Source organism: Triticum aestivum, chromosome 3D, assembly GCF_018294505.1.
Source record: "Triticum aestivum cultivar Chinese Spring chromosome 3D, IWGSC CS RefSeq v2.1, whole genome shotgun sequence".
Classification (NCBI taxonomy): Eukaryota; Viridiplantae; Streptophyta; class Magnoliopsida; order Poales; family Poaceae; genus Triticum; species Triticum aestivum.
The window spans coordinates 565,961,714-565,977,668 of NC_057802.1; the positions used below are offsets into that span (position 1 = coordinate 565,961,714).

The window sequence follows — 15,955 nt, forward strand, 5'->3', positions numbered from 1 at the left end:
AAGAATCTGTGGTACATGATTTGATTTACTCATTTAGATTTTAGTAAATTGTGAACGAAAGTTTTTTGCACAAAGCCAGTGCACCACCCTTTCTACACACATCATTCATGGATTGGCAGACTAAAGGTTCTATTCCACATCTTTGGTGTAGTTCATAAATGGGCTAGAGTAAAAATAGACCAGAATTGTTATATGTGCTTAGGGAAGTGGGATTAGATCAAGATGCTTTTTGACAAAATGAGAAATCAATGGCTCAAGGAGAGTAAGCCCAAGGAGATAATTATTGTTTTCCTTTAGTAGCTTGCCGCATAATTCATTCAAGCATATTTAGAGTGGAGCGGGAATATTCAAACAAGGAAATGTACACCATATCTGTTAGTATACATGTGACACTTTCATGTCTTTCGACTAATGATGCCTCCTACCAGGTATCACTAATAGCACATTCATCACAACATTTGTATAGCTCATTCTGGTGTAAGTCTGTCCAATTTAGAAAGGATTTTAAAGCGGATTCATACAGGTTATAGAAGTTAGAGTCAAATAATATAATAAGTGATTTGTATAGAAGTCAGGCACAGCCATCCCTACCATGGCATCGGCGTGGCCTTCCCTGCCAGGCGCGGCGGCTCCTTGGTCCGATCGCGGTGCTGATGCAGATGGATCGACGAGGGTTAGCAGGCTCGCCGGCTGGTGTTTCCTCGGACGCATCGCTGTTCCAATCGTGATGGCATGACCATATGAGTCTACAAGACTTTGAGGCAGCTCATTTGCGTGGATGTTTGTGGCTGGGCACACAATCCATTAATCCTTCATATTTTCGCACAGAAGGTGCCCTCTTTTTCCTCTTTGCATTTTTTCTTGTTAATTTTTTTAGATTGTTTGTGTTGGCAAATGGAAAAAGACTCAGAATCCTTGATTTCTACTTTCTATCAGAAGCTCGTACCTGATATGTAAGCTCACCAGCCAAGCTGTACATTTGGATTTCAGTAGATATAGTGGAGTATATTTACTCACATTGCCCACAACCTGTTTGAAGAAAATTCTCTTCGAACTTGCTGGTATGAGGTTGTTGTTTTTGATAGATCTATCTAAGCAATGAAAGTTTGATGTATATATATGTATGTCTTGGGCGCCTATTCTTGTCCTTATCAGGTTCGGAGATAAGTGCGTTCATTAGATTAAATTTTGGTATTGCATCGCTGAGCACTTCCTGTGAATTACATGAACCAGGTGTATGTTCTCTAGCCTCTATTGCGCAGTTTTCCTTTTTGCAGTCTGTCCAGATGAGAACTGGGAAATGGCAATTTGGTTGAACTGAATCAGCTCCAAGCTCCTAAATTTGTGCATATCTTAAAAACACTGCAGTGCTACCTCCCTGTAGTAATAAATAAGTATAGTATGAAACTCATATATGCTTATTATTATTATTACTTTTGCACGTTCAAATCAATTCCACTGATAAATCAAATATGTTTTTTAGAACGGATGGTCCACTGTAGAAGAAGCACAAGCATCATGTGGCATTGTAGTCATTGGTGAAGATTGATATGCACTCAAATGCAAGACTTATGATGGTGTTTGGTGACCGATAAAGATGATTGGAAAGCCTCTTTCCAAGCATAAGGTGAATCTTGTATATTTCACTTTTCTGAAAACTATATCGCCATTTATTTAGCCAGTACGATGTTTATTTTCTGAAAACTGTATTGCCCTTGTAGCCCTTGTAGGTATTTTTCTTCTTGCGCTAGAACTGTCGGAGATGCTTAACCCAGTCAGTTGCGACTAAGCTGTAACATAACTATATTTAGATCACCCTTGTACTGAACTTGTAGTCTGTCATTCCCATGTTTATAACTGCTGACCTAACGTAGCAACATAGATTACAACAACCAGTAGTGAATAGTGGCTACTTCAAAATGTATGGTATTCCTACGCGGTGCTAGGAATGCCTTTCCCCTTAGATATGTAGTTGCATAAAACACTGGCATATAGAAAGATCACGAGCAATAAAATACATACAAGTGTATATAATGTCATTTTACTTTAAGCAGATATCTAGGAAAACAAGGGTGGAAATTGTGATTTCAGAAGACTCGAAGTTTTCAATGGTCATGCATCTTTTTTTTATATACTTCTCACATGGCTTATCAAGTATATTGAGACGTTGTAACCAGACTATATTTGCAAAGTAAGGATTAGCAGTTCATGCTCCTAACCAGATATCCACAAATCTTGTTTCAGTGCACCATTTACGTTGGGCATGATGATCTCTCAATCCTTGTGTATATTGAGTAATTCGGCAAAGATGTAGTTTACTGAACACTTGCGTATATTGAAGTCGGTTTAGTTCCAATTTGGAATATACTATCATGCATATAAGCATGTTAAGAGAAGCCTGATTGATTCGATTGATTTGCTATAGACTTTTTATTAGACATGAAGGTGTCTGCCCCTTTTTTTACAAAAAAGAGGGTATACCTACTTTGAACAAAAATTGCTTGATATGTTTTCGAGTCGAGCGAGAAAACACTTGCTAATCTCTTATTCATATGCTATTTTTGCGTAGCTTAGTTGTCCATCTAGGGGTATTGGTGGTCATGCCGGAAGCCCGGAACATATGCTGAATGAGGCATCCATGGTCAAGCTTCAATAGACTTGCTAAAGTTAAAGAAGCTCATGATGAACTTTTGCAGACAATGTTTCTGATGTTCAAGAGAGAACTTTGTAAATGAGGACAATGTCGCGAGCTGCAAATCTGTAAATGATGTTGAAGAGAGCTGTAAATGTCTCTGCAACAACGGACCTGCAGCCTGTAGGTAATTGGTCTTGTGTCTTCCAGCTGCAATAAAACAAGTCTAAGCGATCAAGGTCCTACTGTTCAATTAAGCTGGCCGTTTGCTTGCTTTTGTGCCTACAACATGCTCGCTGAATTGTTTTGTCGTAGTATGAAAGCTTGTAAGCGCCAGATTGAGGTCCTACTAATAATAAATTAAGGTCGCTGCTTGCTTGCTTGCTTTTTTTTCTCAGTATCGCAAGCTTTACTGTGAATTAAAAGGAATTGAGTTCCTCTGAGCACAGTTTATTTATTGGTGAACGGAAGGCCATGTAAAGAGTAAATGGCAATGGAGCCTAATAGAACATATACATGGCGTCGTGTGCTGCAGAGTTGCAGCGTGTTCCTGCATTTTGGAATATGGAATAGAACAGATACATGACATATGATATGCTAGATATAAATCTTCAGTTTGGAATTCTCAAGTGCAGTTTGGTGTACTGTCAATATTATTTCAGGTCTAGGTTTAATTTAGAGTTCTTATGGATGTGATATTTGGCACAGCCTGATGTAGGACATCCATGGTTTTTTTACATGTTAGTCGGTCACCTCTCTCTCTCTTACCTCTCCCCCACATGAGAGAGCAACCCCTCCATCATGGCGTAAACCTAGAAGACCGCCATTGTCAGCGGCACCTCCCTCTCCCTCAACCACCCAGCGGTTGCATCTGTCCTCCATCTCCTTCGGGCCATCCTTGGCTAGATCAGCGGGGATCGGAAACACGAGCACTCACTTACTCCACTTCTGCAACTTTGGGGCAGGAGAAGAATAGCATAATTATTATGTCTGCATGGAAGGTGCGTGTTAGATGTTTACGTAGACAGTGTATGTCATACATCCTGATCAAGATTGGGCATGGCTAGGGATGAAGAGCATGGTGCGGGAGGCAGGTGTGGAGGTCGCAGAGGAGGATGGGGACACGCTCGCGAGGCCCTACAGAAACATGAGCTCATGGGCGCCGACCTCCCTCACCCATTGATGCTATCCATAGTGAAGGTAAAGTGCTGGCGGAGAAGGCAACAACTGCCTCTTCGGAGATTTACTCTGCGCCGTCGTCCATGGGGACGAGGCCGGGGGAACCGAAGGTGTTAGCGGAATTGGAGGAGGAAGAGACAACAGGGACAATGATTGCATCATCGCTTTGTAACTGAGAGCATGACGGCAGTGGGTACTACGTTGTGGGGGAGGAAGGAGGTTAATCGGTTGGATGTGCTCCAACTGGAGCTATCGGTGGCGGCACTATGCTTCAGCCTTGTGGCGGCAGTGTTTGAGGCGATGGACGGTAGTGTGCTATTACTGGCATGGTTTAGATTCCTCCGATCACTATGTGCACAACTAGGTGACTCTCGAGAAGGGATGCGTTATATGCTCGGCTGTGGTGGAGATCACGCCTGCTACGTATGTGTCATCACCACAGTGGTTCGAGTGCATCGACTGATTCAATGCCAACGACCACTATGACAAGGCCAACCTCCTCTTCTTCATTGACACAAGCGCCATGGATGCCCTTCAAGACCCCGTGTATGTCTCACATGGGTTAAATATATGTCCAGTCGGCCCGAAGCGTGCCAACATGCATCATTGTTAGATTGGAGGAAGAAGATCAAGCTATTTGAGAAAGTCCAACCATGGGGACGAAGGCACACAGGAGGAGTGACCACTGAGTCAATGTTATCATCGATCGAGGACGATGACCATAATGATTTTGCTGACATCTTATTTGGAGTTGATGCTGCCAACTCCTCGCCCCATAGCCTAGGAGGTCAGGACAGCCACTTTAGTGATACTGCCACATACAGTTGCGTGCAAGAATTGTTGTGGGTATTTTTTCTATACATGTGAAATTTTAAGTGCCTATGCTTATATATGCAACCGGTAATTTTTTTAAATGCCCGTGGCAACGCACGGGCAGTCTACTAGTACTACATAGGAGCTGGTGACACATAAAAAAGCGCAAAAATAAAAAGTTCCTTCAGAGGGCTGATGGTTCCTGAACACTACGCTGCTGAACTTGCTGTCTTTTGGCATCCCTTCCTTCATTATGCTGGCATTCTCAGGTTGTGCACAACACATGTTATGTTTACGCCCCCTTGGTTGCTGGGTTTGAAATTGAAAACAACGTCGTCTCCTTCTTGAAGGTTGTTCTGGGTTGCAAAGACACCCCATTGCTTGCTGAAAACCATGCGCCCATCACGATCTTGGCGGTATCCAACATTCATGTATTCTTCAGCTTCAAAACAAATACCAACAACACCTTCTGGTAGCAAGTTCAACCCTTCAATCACCCTCCTTGGAATTTTCTACATAAAAAAATAAGATAAACATCAGACAAGAAAAAACATATATAGGACAAAAAAATGAGCGAACAAAAAAATCAGATTGAAAATAGCACATTTACCATCTGCTTGCTTGCAACGTTCGTGGCTGTGAGATGGTGCACGAAAGGACATCCAATGCACCCATCATTGTTGGTAAGAACTAAATCCAACTTTGATACTTCATCATAACTTAGAACAATGCCCTTTGTGAAAACAACTAGTGGAGCAGCTACTTCATCATGTTCATCATTTAGGACCTCATCATCAGACCCAATGTTGATCCCACCTGCTGCAGCGCCCTGGTCTCCCGCATCCTCATCAACAATCGTGTGCTCAGCTGGGCCCCCGTCATTTGCAACACGCATGCAACCAACATAGCATACATATGCCTTGGCCATGCGCCGAGATGTGTCAAAAACCACCAACTCACCACCGCCAAGATGGTAGTCCGAGACAAACTTTACCCAGTCATCGCCGCCCATCACGGTGGTCTCAGACCCGCTGAGCACATCCAACGAATACCTTCGCCCGTGAGCTCTGAAATTGAAGAATCCTCCAGCTATGTGGCTCAGACTGTCCCTTACAGTGCATGGTATGATCTTCAAAAAAAGAAAAACAAGACAAACAGGGTTACAAAGAATTGTTAGAAAAAAACTGGGGAGTGAAAAACACAAATAGAGACATTCAAAAGATCATCACGATGAAAAAGTAATAAAAAATACTGCAAATTCCTTGGCGCCCTTGTTGACAAAAATTCCCCATCTTTCTACAGTGTTGTTGCCACAGTATGAGTGGCAGACTGCGCAAACCATCCTGACCATATAAAAAAATAAGAACAAAAACATCTTACCAAAAAAAAACTTTTGAGCATAATAGGTATATAAAAAACATTCACGCACATGATTAATAAAAACACACATGAATTTGATGTTGTATAAAATGCCTTCTAAACTACATAAATCAGAATTAAAAAGTGCCTCTGATACTATAAGTAGTTGATACAGACTGAAACTCAAAAGTGCTGGAGTTTGTCTCAGATGGAGCACAAAAATTTCAGTATGAAAAACCAAACAAAAAGCATCGATAGTTTGATACTGCTGTTAGATCATGTCAGTATATGAAAACCAAGCAAAGGTAAAAAAATGGTGTCAGTACAGAAAAGTGAACAATTATCCAACTCATACTTCTAAAAAAATGTCTGCACAGTGCCAGAGAGGGTACCCACTGTCACTTATTGTCAACTTTCAGTTTAACCTATCAACAGTTTCAGTTAACTGTCTACTGTCCGCTGGTGAAATTCAGAACATTTTAAATGTGATTTTGAAAATCAAATTCCAAAAAGAAAAAAGAAAATAAGTGCTAGGTTAACTTCTTTTAACGTGATTTTAACTCAACTTCCAAGGAAAATGTGAGTTTCATTGATTTTAACACACCACAAAAATACAGACCTTCAGACCTTACTGCATTCATCTAACAGTACACTACTAGGCCAACACTAAGAAATGACATTCAGACTAAAAAAAATCATCTACCGATATGTATCACAGAACAAAACCTATCTGCTTCTACATATATAGACATTCAGATAGATCAAAAAATTAGGACACAGATGTAGAATACTCAAAAAATAAAAAGGACAACATACTAACTCAAAAAACCAGATCCACCTACAATCATATAGAAAAACAGGAAAACCATGTAATCAAAACATGAATCTACTGCCAATCTAAGACACAAAAACCTAGTCAGAAACCATGTATCAACACCCTAAAATCTTCATCCGCCCACCCATCTAAAAAGAAACAAAAACAAAACCTACATGAATACCTAACAACCTCCCCATTCTATTCATTACATCTGCACTAACCCCTAGAACTACAACAAATGTATCAACCCCCTAATCTCATCCGCCCACCTATCTAAAAGAGAAAACAAAAAACAAAATCTACATCAAACCCTAACAAACCTCCCCATTCTATTCATTACATCTGCACTAACCCTAGAACTACAACAAAAACATAAAAACAGTGGGGGGAGGAAAAACGTGGGGAGAATGCCTTACTTGAACAAAACGGGGATCTCCTCTCCACTTTCAGCTCTCCCCTTCTGTATCCCGATTCGAAGATGAACAGAGCGCTCTGGGGAAGGGAGCCAGAAGACGAATAGAGGAGCTGTGGGAAATGGAGTCAAGTCAGAATCAGGACGCTTCGGTCTCTTAAGTAAAAGAGGAGAGGGGGGGTGCAACGGGCGGGGGAGTGGAGAAAAAAAAAGACAAGAAAAGCCCAACACGATACGGGCCGCGATAACCAGGAGACAACCTGTCCAGCCGCAAAAAAGCACGAATCGCTACGCAAAAAATCCGACGGTTCACAAAGTGAATGAGACCAAACTTGAAACTCAGCTAGCTGAGTTTCAGCAAATCCGTTAATTAATCCATCACTTGTTAGCGAAACGTGCTCAAACTAGCACTTTTCTTGAGTATAATCTTGAGGCTTCGTATACTGGTATTTAATCCTGGTGACCATTGTTTGCTTCGGGACTTGATCCTTCGGCAGATCACGTGTGGAGGCGCGGAGCAGCAAACGCAACTTGACGGTTTGGATAGAATAACTGCAACAAAGATTTTCCGTCCGTCTTTGTGCAACCAGCGATTGGCAGATCGTTGAAGAACCGTTGCCACCAAAAGAATCCTTTGTCACGGACTCGGTGAATCCCTCTTGATCTCAAACCTTACGGATTGTACAACCTGGACTGATGAAACTCGAGGCGGATGTGCATCCCTCCGAGCTGAGTCTTTCTTCGTCTGGAAAATTACGAACTTCTCGATCCCTGGGAGGGATCCCCTCAAGAACTCATCACCACCGTGCGCACGCCCTATGGTGGGTGCTAACTGTCATGGATTTGTCACGGCAGATGTCCTTAGTGTCAGGACTTAGTCGCAAGGCCAATGCATCTACGTGGTAGCTTGAGAGGGGTTGAGTGGGACGAGAGACGTGAGGTTTTTACCCAGGTTCGGCCCCTCACGGTGGAGGTAAAAGCCTACATCCTGCTTTATTGATATTGATGATGATGAACATGATTACAAGGGTGCACTATCAACTGAGCTATAGACTTGTTTGTCTAACCCTAATCTGTCCAACTCGTGGAACTTGTCCCTCTTGGGGTGCCCTGGCCCTTCTTATATAAGTTGGAGGGGCGGGTTACATGTGGAGTCCTAGTAGAACTAGGACTAGTCTTTCATTATAAGCCGGATACAAGTCGGGGTCTTGCTTCCTTGTAAGGGAAATATTCCTCATGCCCTTCATCTTAAGCCGTCCCACCATAGCACGAGCCGGCCTTCCATGAACCGCCTTCTAGGCCTCCAGGTCTTGTCGCTCCTCTGACCCGCCTGCCGGGTCACCAATGAATCATCTGGCTCGGCCGGGTCATCAGTGAGTGGAGAGATCCGGACGGGTCATCAGTGAGTCGCCAAGTCCGGCCGGGTCATACCGCGGGATATATCCCGACAAGTATTGTCAGATAGGTTCGCGTGGTTGATGTGAAGGTAGGGAGTACTATTATCCAACTGTGAATTTACATTGAAAAACTGTTGTATGACAGGTGGCACGTGCCCGAGCCATATTGGTTTCATGGTGCATGGTGAACTTCAAACGGATAGCTACTATGTACCATAGCTTCCTGGAAGGACTCTGCAATAGACTTCGGTTTTTGGTTTTGATTTAGATGAAGAGCTTTGTTCATATATCATAATATTTTGGGAAAAAAATATATGTATTGCTTTTTTTCCGACTCAAATACGCCTCTATGAGGATGTAATGCATGATCTAGGAGCATTCAAATTATGAGGGCCTTAGGCATTCATTGTACCGATTCGCTAATGGACGGAAGATGTATGACAATATTGTCAAATAGGTTCGTGTGGTTGATGAGAAGGTAGGGATAGGCCAGTGATCACAGAATGGCTCTTGGCTGATGTCCTGCCTTTAAATAAGTTGATACATCTGACATCATCCCCTAACTACACAAAAGCAACCTATATTGGGAGTGACTAACTTCCGAAGGTTCCGATTTTAGCGATAGATCCAAACGACCTTCGATCGATCCTCCCGCTCGTCCTGCTGCAGGTCTCCTGAATAGCTACTAAGCCAACTTACCTACTCAACCATCTTTGTTTGTTGTCCACAATACATAACTGAGGGTATTTGAACCCTTCTTTCTACCATATTAGCAAAACAGTCTTGATAACTTTGGCATCAGCAACGTGATAAGGAGTTCGATGGCGTGTCCGGGATGTTGCCCCGGTCTGATTTGTTCAACAGCAAGGGCTTCACTTTTGGTGAGCCACCTTGGAGGTCCGCAAAGCTGTATATCAGCGATGGAGCCGCGTCGAGCTCGGGTGAGGTGGTGATTCATCATTCTTTTCTTTGGTGGCTGCTATGGTGGTGCCGGAGGCAGGTGACGGGCGTTGGTGTCAAGCTCAAAGATGTTCTGCTATCTTTTCAGTTTTGTCTTGTCGGTTTTTACGTGATTTGTACTTTGTTATTTATGATATGAATGAGACACGTATTACCATGCCCAAAAAAAAGCAACGTGATAACTATGACATGACCATCCTGGTAACTACAACATTAGGGCCCTGATAAAAATTAAACATGATAAAAGAAGTTTGATAACTATATCGTTAGAAGGATGGTAACTAGAACGTGAGAAGCATGATAACTTTAGCATGATAAGGTTGATAAGTTCAACATTAGCACCCTAGTAACAAATAGCATGGTAAGGTTGATAATTGTATCATTAGAATGCTGATAACTAGAGCGTGAGAAGCACGGTAAATTTAGCATGGGCAGCACCATAACTTTACATAGAAATTCTTGGGATATATTTCAATAAATTTTTCCCTGGTGAAAATTTAGCATGGTGTTTGAGAGTAAGTCATTAGCTATGTGAAACGTAAAAATACCATTTTTCACACATAAGTTTATGGCGAGTGATAGGTGCCGGTGCGCCGGCCGAAATTTGGGCCCGTCGCACCAGCAGCGTCAGATCAAACGTCACGTAGCTACACGATTCTCTCCCCTCCCTCTATCAGATGGCATCTCCTTTCCAGAAAAAAAGCTTCCACCGCGCGGCCATGGACTAGCACGTGCCCGGGGCCTCGAAGCGCCGCCCAACGCGTCTCGCCTGTCGCGGCCCCCGCCGTCGGTCGGTGCCCTCGCCGCCGGTCGTCGTCGTCCTGGCAGGTCGGTGTCGCTGCTGCCTCCTCCTGCGACTCTCGCCGTCGTCCATCGAGCTGCGTGCACCAGCGGTTGCAGGTCCCCATGGCGACGGCCACAGCTCCGGTGGCGTCGGTCGCCGGTCGTAACACGCCGCCGACGAGCTCGCAGAAAAAAGTACTAACTCACAGTGGCAGCAAAAAAATTGCCGGTCGTAGCAAAAAGAGTGTCTGGTTCCAGCAAAAATAGCTCGCCGGTGCCGCCTCCCCATCGCCATCATAGCAAAAAAGCTCACCGGTTGTAACTTTTGTAATCACGGGTAGTAGCAAAAACACCACCCATCACCACTAAAATAAGAAGTCGATGTAGCAAAAAATGTAGCAAGTTCCGGCAAAAAATAAAGCTGGTTCCAGCAAAAAAAAGGACGTCGGCGGTGCGAGGCACGTCCGATTCCAGCAAAAATCACAGGAAGCAAAAATCAAAAAAGAAGACATGTAGCAAAAAAAAGTAGCAAGTTCCAGCAAAGAATAAAGCTGGTTCCAGCACCCGACATAGCCGGTAGTAGCACCGGAGATCGCTGGTTCCAGCACTCGACGCAGCCGGCTTGCCGGTTGCCGTCGAGCTGATTCAGCATCGCTGCAGCCGGTGGTAGCACCGGAACTCTCCGGTTCCAGCACCGGATGCAGACGGTTGCAGTTTGGGTCGAAGCTGCCAATTGACGTCGGAGAAGCCTGTCACAGCTCGTCCGCTGGAGGTCCAACACCTCTCTGCTGCTCGTCGCAGCACGGCGCCCGGGGTCCCCAGCACCTCCGGCCGCTCCGAGTGGTCTACGGCGCGGCTGGATAGGAGCGTGACAATGACTACCTCGCCGGTGTTGAACGAAACACGGTGGCACCGTAGTGGCATGGCTTCTGTAGCCAGCGAGGAGAAAGGGGAAAGAAATAGATGAGTTCTTGCTCATTATGTGTGGTGGAAGACAAGATGCAAACGTGTGGTTGTATGGAGCTGTGAAGAGATAAGGATAAAAATGGAGACGTGGACTGTTGGTGGCCCCAGCTTTGCACGTAGCTGCTATATGGGAGAGAGCGAGCCTGACGGGGAGACCGGCGGAATTTTTAGCCGGTGCGCCGGCTTTAAACGTTTCCCTAAGTTTATCGGCGTAAGCTTTTAACAACATTTTTTCTCCCAGTCAAAAGTTACCACGGTGTTTGTTGTACATATATTACCATGTTATTTACACAGAAGTTATCAGGATATATTTCAAGAACCAGTCAAAGTTACCATGGATTTTATTATGAAGTTATCGGTGGTGCATATATTATCATGTTAATTACACAAAAGTTACCGGGGTATGTTTTCAACAACCTTTTTCCCGGGTCAAATTTTTGCGGTGTTTGGATGTAAGTTATCATGTCTATGGTGCACGTATTACCATGCAATTTACGCAGAAGTTACCGGTGCTATGTTTTTTAATAATATATTTACGCAGAGGTTATCATAGTGTTTGCCTATAGTGTGTAAATCAAAAAAATCTGAGACCTCGTGGATTTGATTATGAGCAAATGTTTAGAAGCTTGCAAAGTTTGGTCAACAAAAAAAATAAAATGATCTCAATACAAAACGAAATAGAAATGACGCTCTCGTTCGCATGTTTTTAGCACAAACATTGTATTTTTTTTGTACAGATTGGATGTCATTTCGCTACCAAATTTTACAAGCACCTAAAACATTTCGTCAAAATCACATCCACAAAATTTCAGATTTTTTTATAAATTTTGGTAAGTTTTTATCGTGGGTGCACTGGTGGTGCAATGTCCGGGGTGCAAAAAATCACACTCTTTCGGCGACACAACACCGACGATGACGACTGAAGCTGTGGCCGCTTGGCTCGGTCGTGATGGTCGCGCTACTGCCAGCAATAACTCCGGTGGCTAGTAGTTCGTACTCCGTACGGCGGCCACGAGCTGCATCACGGGCGTCGATGCTCCGGCCAACAGCCGAACCGGTGGAAACATGGCGTGGCGACAAGACCTCCAGCGGCGGGGTTGGGCAGTGGGGTTAGGGGTGGACGGACAAGCGGCGACCGAAAACTTCCCGAGAGAAATCGCCGGCGGTAGTAGGCGGGTGGATGAGCTGGCATGGCGCGGGAATGTTCAGCGTGGTAGTTGGGGCCACGCACGTGAACGGCTGTGTTTTGCTCGAGCCAAACAGGTGATGCAAATTGTATCACCAAGTGCCCTATTTTAAATCATGAAGAAAACTCGAGTAAACTTTTTTACGTCTACATCATCTGTTGGTGCAGCATTTTTAGGTCTTCATGACGTAAAAATCAATTACTCACTTCCTTTCAGTTTATAGTGCTTTTAAAACGAAAAACCTTAGTTTTTTAGATGAGCCCTGTAGGTGGAAATGGAAAGGAAGGAGTATTCTACGTATACATGTACGTCGTCTATATTGGAGACGCTTAAAAAGACACCATCCCCTGTGCGAGCCAAATTGGCGGAACCTCCTTCCTTTGGATGGAAGAGGCAAATCGCCGAGCGACTCGCGCGCCGCCCAGAAGGTTTGTCTCTTCTCCCCTCCCTCCCTCCCTCTGCTGCGCCGCCGCTAGGGTTAGCCTGGGCTGCGCCGCCGCCTAGACTCCGCGGGACGCGATGCGGTTGCCCTCCCTCCCTCTGTCGCGGCCAGGAGGGAGGACCGGCGGTGGACGAGTTGCCGAGAGGAGGAGGGCCGCCGGTTGCTCTGCCACCCCCGATCTGGAAAAAAAAGGAGCAAGTCCGGCGGCGAAGGAGATGGGGCGAGGTGGCCCGCTCGAGGGAGAGGACGGCGGATTGGGGGAGATGCTGCTGCTATTTGTATGGAGGATTGGGGGAGAAGATGGATCAGGGGGAGCAGAGAGTATGGCCTGCTGCATGAGAGAGCAGAGGAGATGCAGTATAGATATGAGGATTTGCTTGCTGCTTGTGCTGCTGCTTGCTTTGCTTGATACTTTTGTTCGTTTCTCGTTTACTCATTTCTTGGTGATCAATTGTTGCAGGAGGATTGGAGCATTGGATTCTGCAATGGACTCCGTCCTTGAGATCCAGAATCAAGCTAAACAGCAACTCCAGCGTGTAGCAATGGCAGCCGCACCCATTGAAGTTCTCCCACCTTGCAAGAGGCAAAAGAAGAACCCCAGTTGTCTGGGAACCTCGCCGGTCCTTCCGGCCACGTCAACTGCAGACTGGTCCTCACTCCAGCTCGACATAGTCCGCCGCATTGCCGACTCCTTCCTCGCCACCAATGACATTGACTGCTACATGGACTTGCGCGCTGTCTGCCACAGCTGGCGTTACGCTACCGACGACCCCAAGGAGAATATTTTGGACTACCAGTTCCTTCCGCGCCGATGGATCATCCTCGACGAGGTCTTCCAGAGTGGGACGCGCTGCCTCTTGGTCAACACCGCCACCGGCCGAATCCTCCACAAGGAGCTCCCTCTGCTCTCCGACTACTATATCGTCACCACCACTCTCGACGGCTTCTTCGTCCTTGCCGATAGGAGGCCCCCTCATGCTGCTCGTGTCTTCAACCCTCTCACTGGTGGCATCATCCCTTTCACGGTGCCCGTGCCGCCTGAGGTGAAGGTCACCTGTTCGCTCTGCTTTGAGTTTGCTTCGCCCATGCTCACCTTGCTCTCCAAGTCATGTTGCAAGATATACATATCCAGTCCTCACAGTATCCGCACCGAAAACTTTGAGATTTCACTCTATGGTCTCTTTCGGAGGGCTGTCAAAGGTGATTTGGCCGGCCTTTGGTGGCTACCAGCCGGAAGCTCGGAATCAGCCGAAACAGCTGCTGTGAATGCGATTGGCAAGATCTCCAATGTTATGAAGTCGCTCCATGTTGACCCGTTGAAGTTCTTTTCTAGTGATCCTCCTGATATGGGGCTTGCAGACGACACCAAGTGTTTCCTAATGGATTTTGGTGGACAACTGCTGGCCACCATCAAGGGACAACTCGTCCAGATTTTCAGGTACGAAGCGAAGAATGGCGTGCTTTTGCATTTGAAGAGCATCGGCAACCATGCCATCTTCCTTGGTCATCATAAGTGCCTAGCTGTGGATACTGATATGTTCCCATTGATTGAGGCAAACTGTGTTTACTACACTGAACAACTGGGTTTGTCTGCTCGTATCCGGAAATGCAACATCAAGGACGAGAAAGTAGAGAGCATCTCGGAAGCCGTTGATTTTGTGAAGCAGGAGAAGCAGTTTGTCCTCGTTGGCGACCGTCCTTTTACGATCATCCAGCTTCTGGCCAGCTACACCATCAACATACGGGATTCTGAACTGGCCTTACATCAGATCACATGAGGTGCTGATAAACTGGATGATCTGACCTATGGTATGCATTGCTAAGAATGGGTTCCTGTTTTGTTGCTTTGGTTAAGCGTTGATTTGTTCCGGGCAAGAAACGGATTGAATCTAGGCTGTATCTTCTATGATGGAATTACTGTCTACTACCTTATGTCCTCCACTGTTTAGCTTTATGCTAGTGTGCAATGTGGTTCTTAATTTCTTCAGTAGATAATGTCAGCTCAACCTGTCCCCCCTTTTATGTATTTAGCTTTGCAACTGAATCTTTGAAAATGTGTCATGCCTCATTGTTCTCTATGATGTTTCTAATATTGCAATATTTTGTCTAGGCAAGAAACAGGTTTTAGATATGCTTACCAGTGGTTTGTGGAACTACTGTATGTCGCGTCTATTATTTTTCGAATGCTTCCTAGTGTGTACGCTTGTACCACATGTACTGTTTGCTTTCGTAATTTCTTCTTCAAACAAAGTATGTTGCAGCTCACCATTGCTGCCCTTACAAACTAAGATGTGTGTTGTAGCTCACCATTGCTGCCAAGAACTTAAGGCAGGCTTTACAGATAAAAATTAATGATGGAATTTTTAGTTGCTGTTTCTAGATGGGGTTTTGTAGGTTTAGCTGTTCACATACTTTTGTCGGGAATGACGGTGTTTTACTATTACTTCTTCCGTTCCTAAATATAAGTATTTTTAGAGCCAATGTGAACTACATACGGAGCAAAATGAGTGAATCTACACTCTAAAATATGTCTATATACATCCGCATGTAGTCTTTATTGAAATATCTAAAAAGACTTATATTTAGGAACGGAGGGAGCACATGCATAGACCGTGTCTTGCATGTTCATAAGATGCATGTGTTGATTGGATCATCCTATGAAACAGAGTTGTTGAGAATGAAGCTTGTTTGGTCATGGAGATGTAACCAATCACTTTGAACTCCTCCTGAAAGCATGCTGGTAATATGCACCACTAATAATACAACGGCCTACAGTTTTCGCGGAAAATTCACCTGGCTGAACATTCTACTGTTGGCAAGATTGAAAACCATTCTGTTGGGAGGTTGTTCTATGCGGTTTTACCTAGTTACCTGGTACTACTGTTATTTCAGTGTCCGAATGCAATTATCAGGGCTCTAATCTACTTTGTATCAGCCGAGGGGGTGCTTAGAGATTTTCTTCTATTAAAATATGACGCCAAGGGCTAGTCCTGACTGGTCTCGTTTTT

The 15,955-nt window shown here is 44.8% G+C and overlaps 1 protein-coding gene and 1 long non-coding RNA gene across 2 annotated transcripts; both read left to right on the forward strand.

Moving 5' to 3' along the window:
- Positions 1-278: 278 nt before the first annotated feature.
- LOC123075485 (uncharacterized) lies at positions 279-2,973 on the forward strand. Its single transcript, XR_006436147.1, has 3 exons — positions 279-831; positions 1,484-1,627; positions 2,570-2,973. It is a non-coding gene; the product is annotated as an uncharacterized lncRNA (long non-coding RNA).
- Positions 2,974-12,867: 9,894 nt separating this feature from the next.
- Positions 12,868-15,045, forward strand: LOC123075486 (uncharacterized). Its single transcript, XM_044498079.1, has 2 exons — positions 12,868-12,933; positions 13,408-15,045. Exons 1-2 carry the CDS (start codon positions 12,890-12,892, stop codon positions 14,723-14,725), a joined length of 1,362 nt encoding a protein of 453 aa, XP_044354014.1. The 5' UTR covers positions 12,868-12,889; the 3' UTR covers positions 14,726-15,045.
- The last annotated feature ends 910 nt before the right edge of the window (positions 15,046-15,955 follow it).

What these genes read in the sequence shown, in the direction of transcription:
- LOC123075486 (XM_044498079.1), top strand. Translation starts at nt 12,890, where the DNA reads ATGGAAGAGGCAAATCGCCGAGCGACTCGCGCGCCGCCCAGAAG. An exon ending in ACTCGCGCGCCGCCCAGAAG is followed by an intron (nt 12,934 to 13,407) that starts GTTTGTCTCTTC and finishes CAATTGTTGCAG; the next exon opens with GAGGATTGGAGCATTGGATT.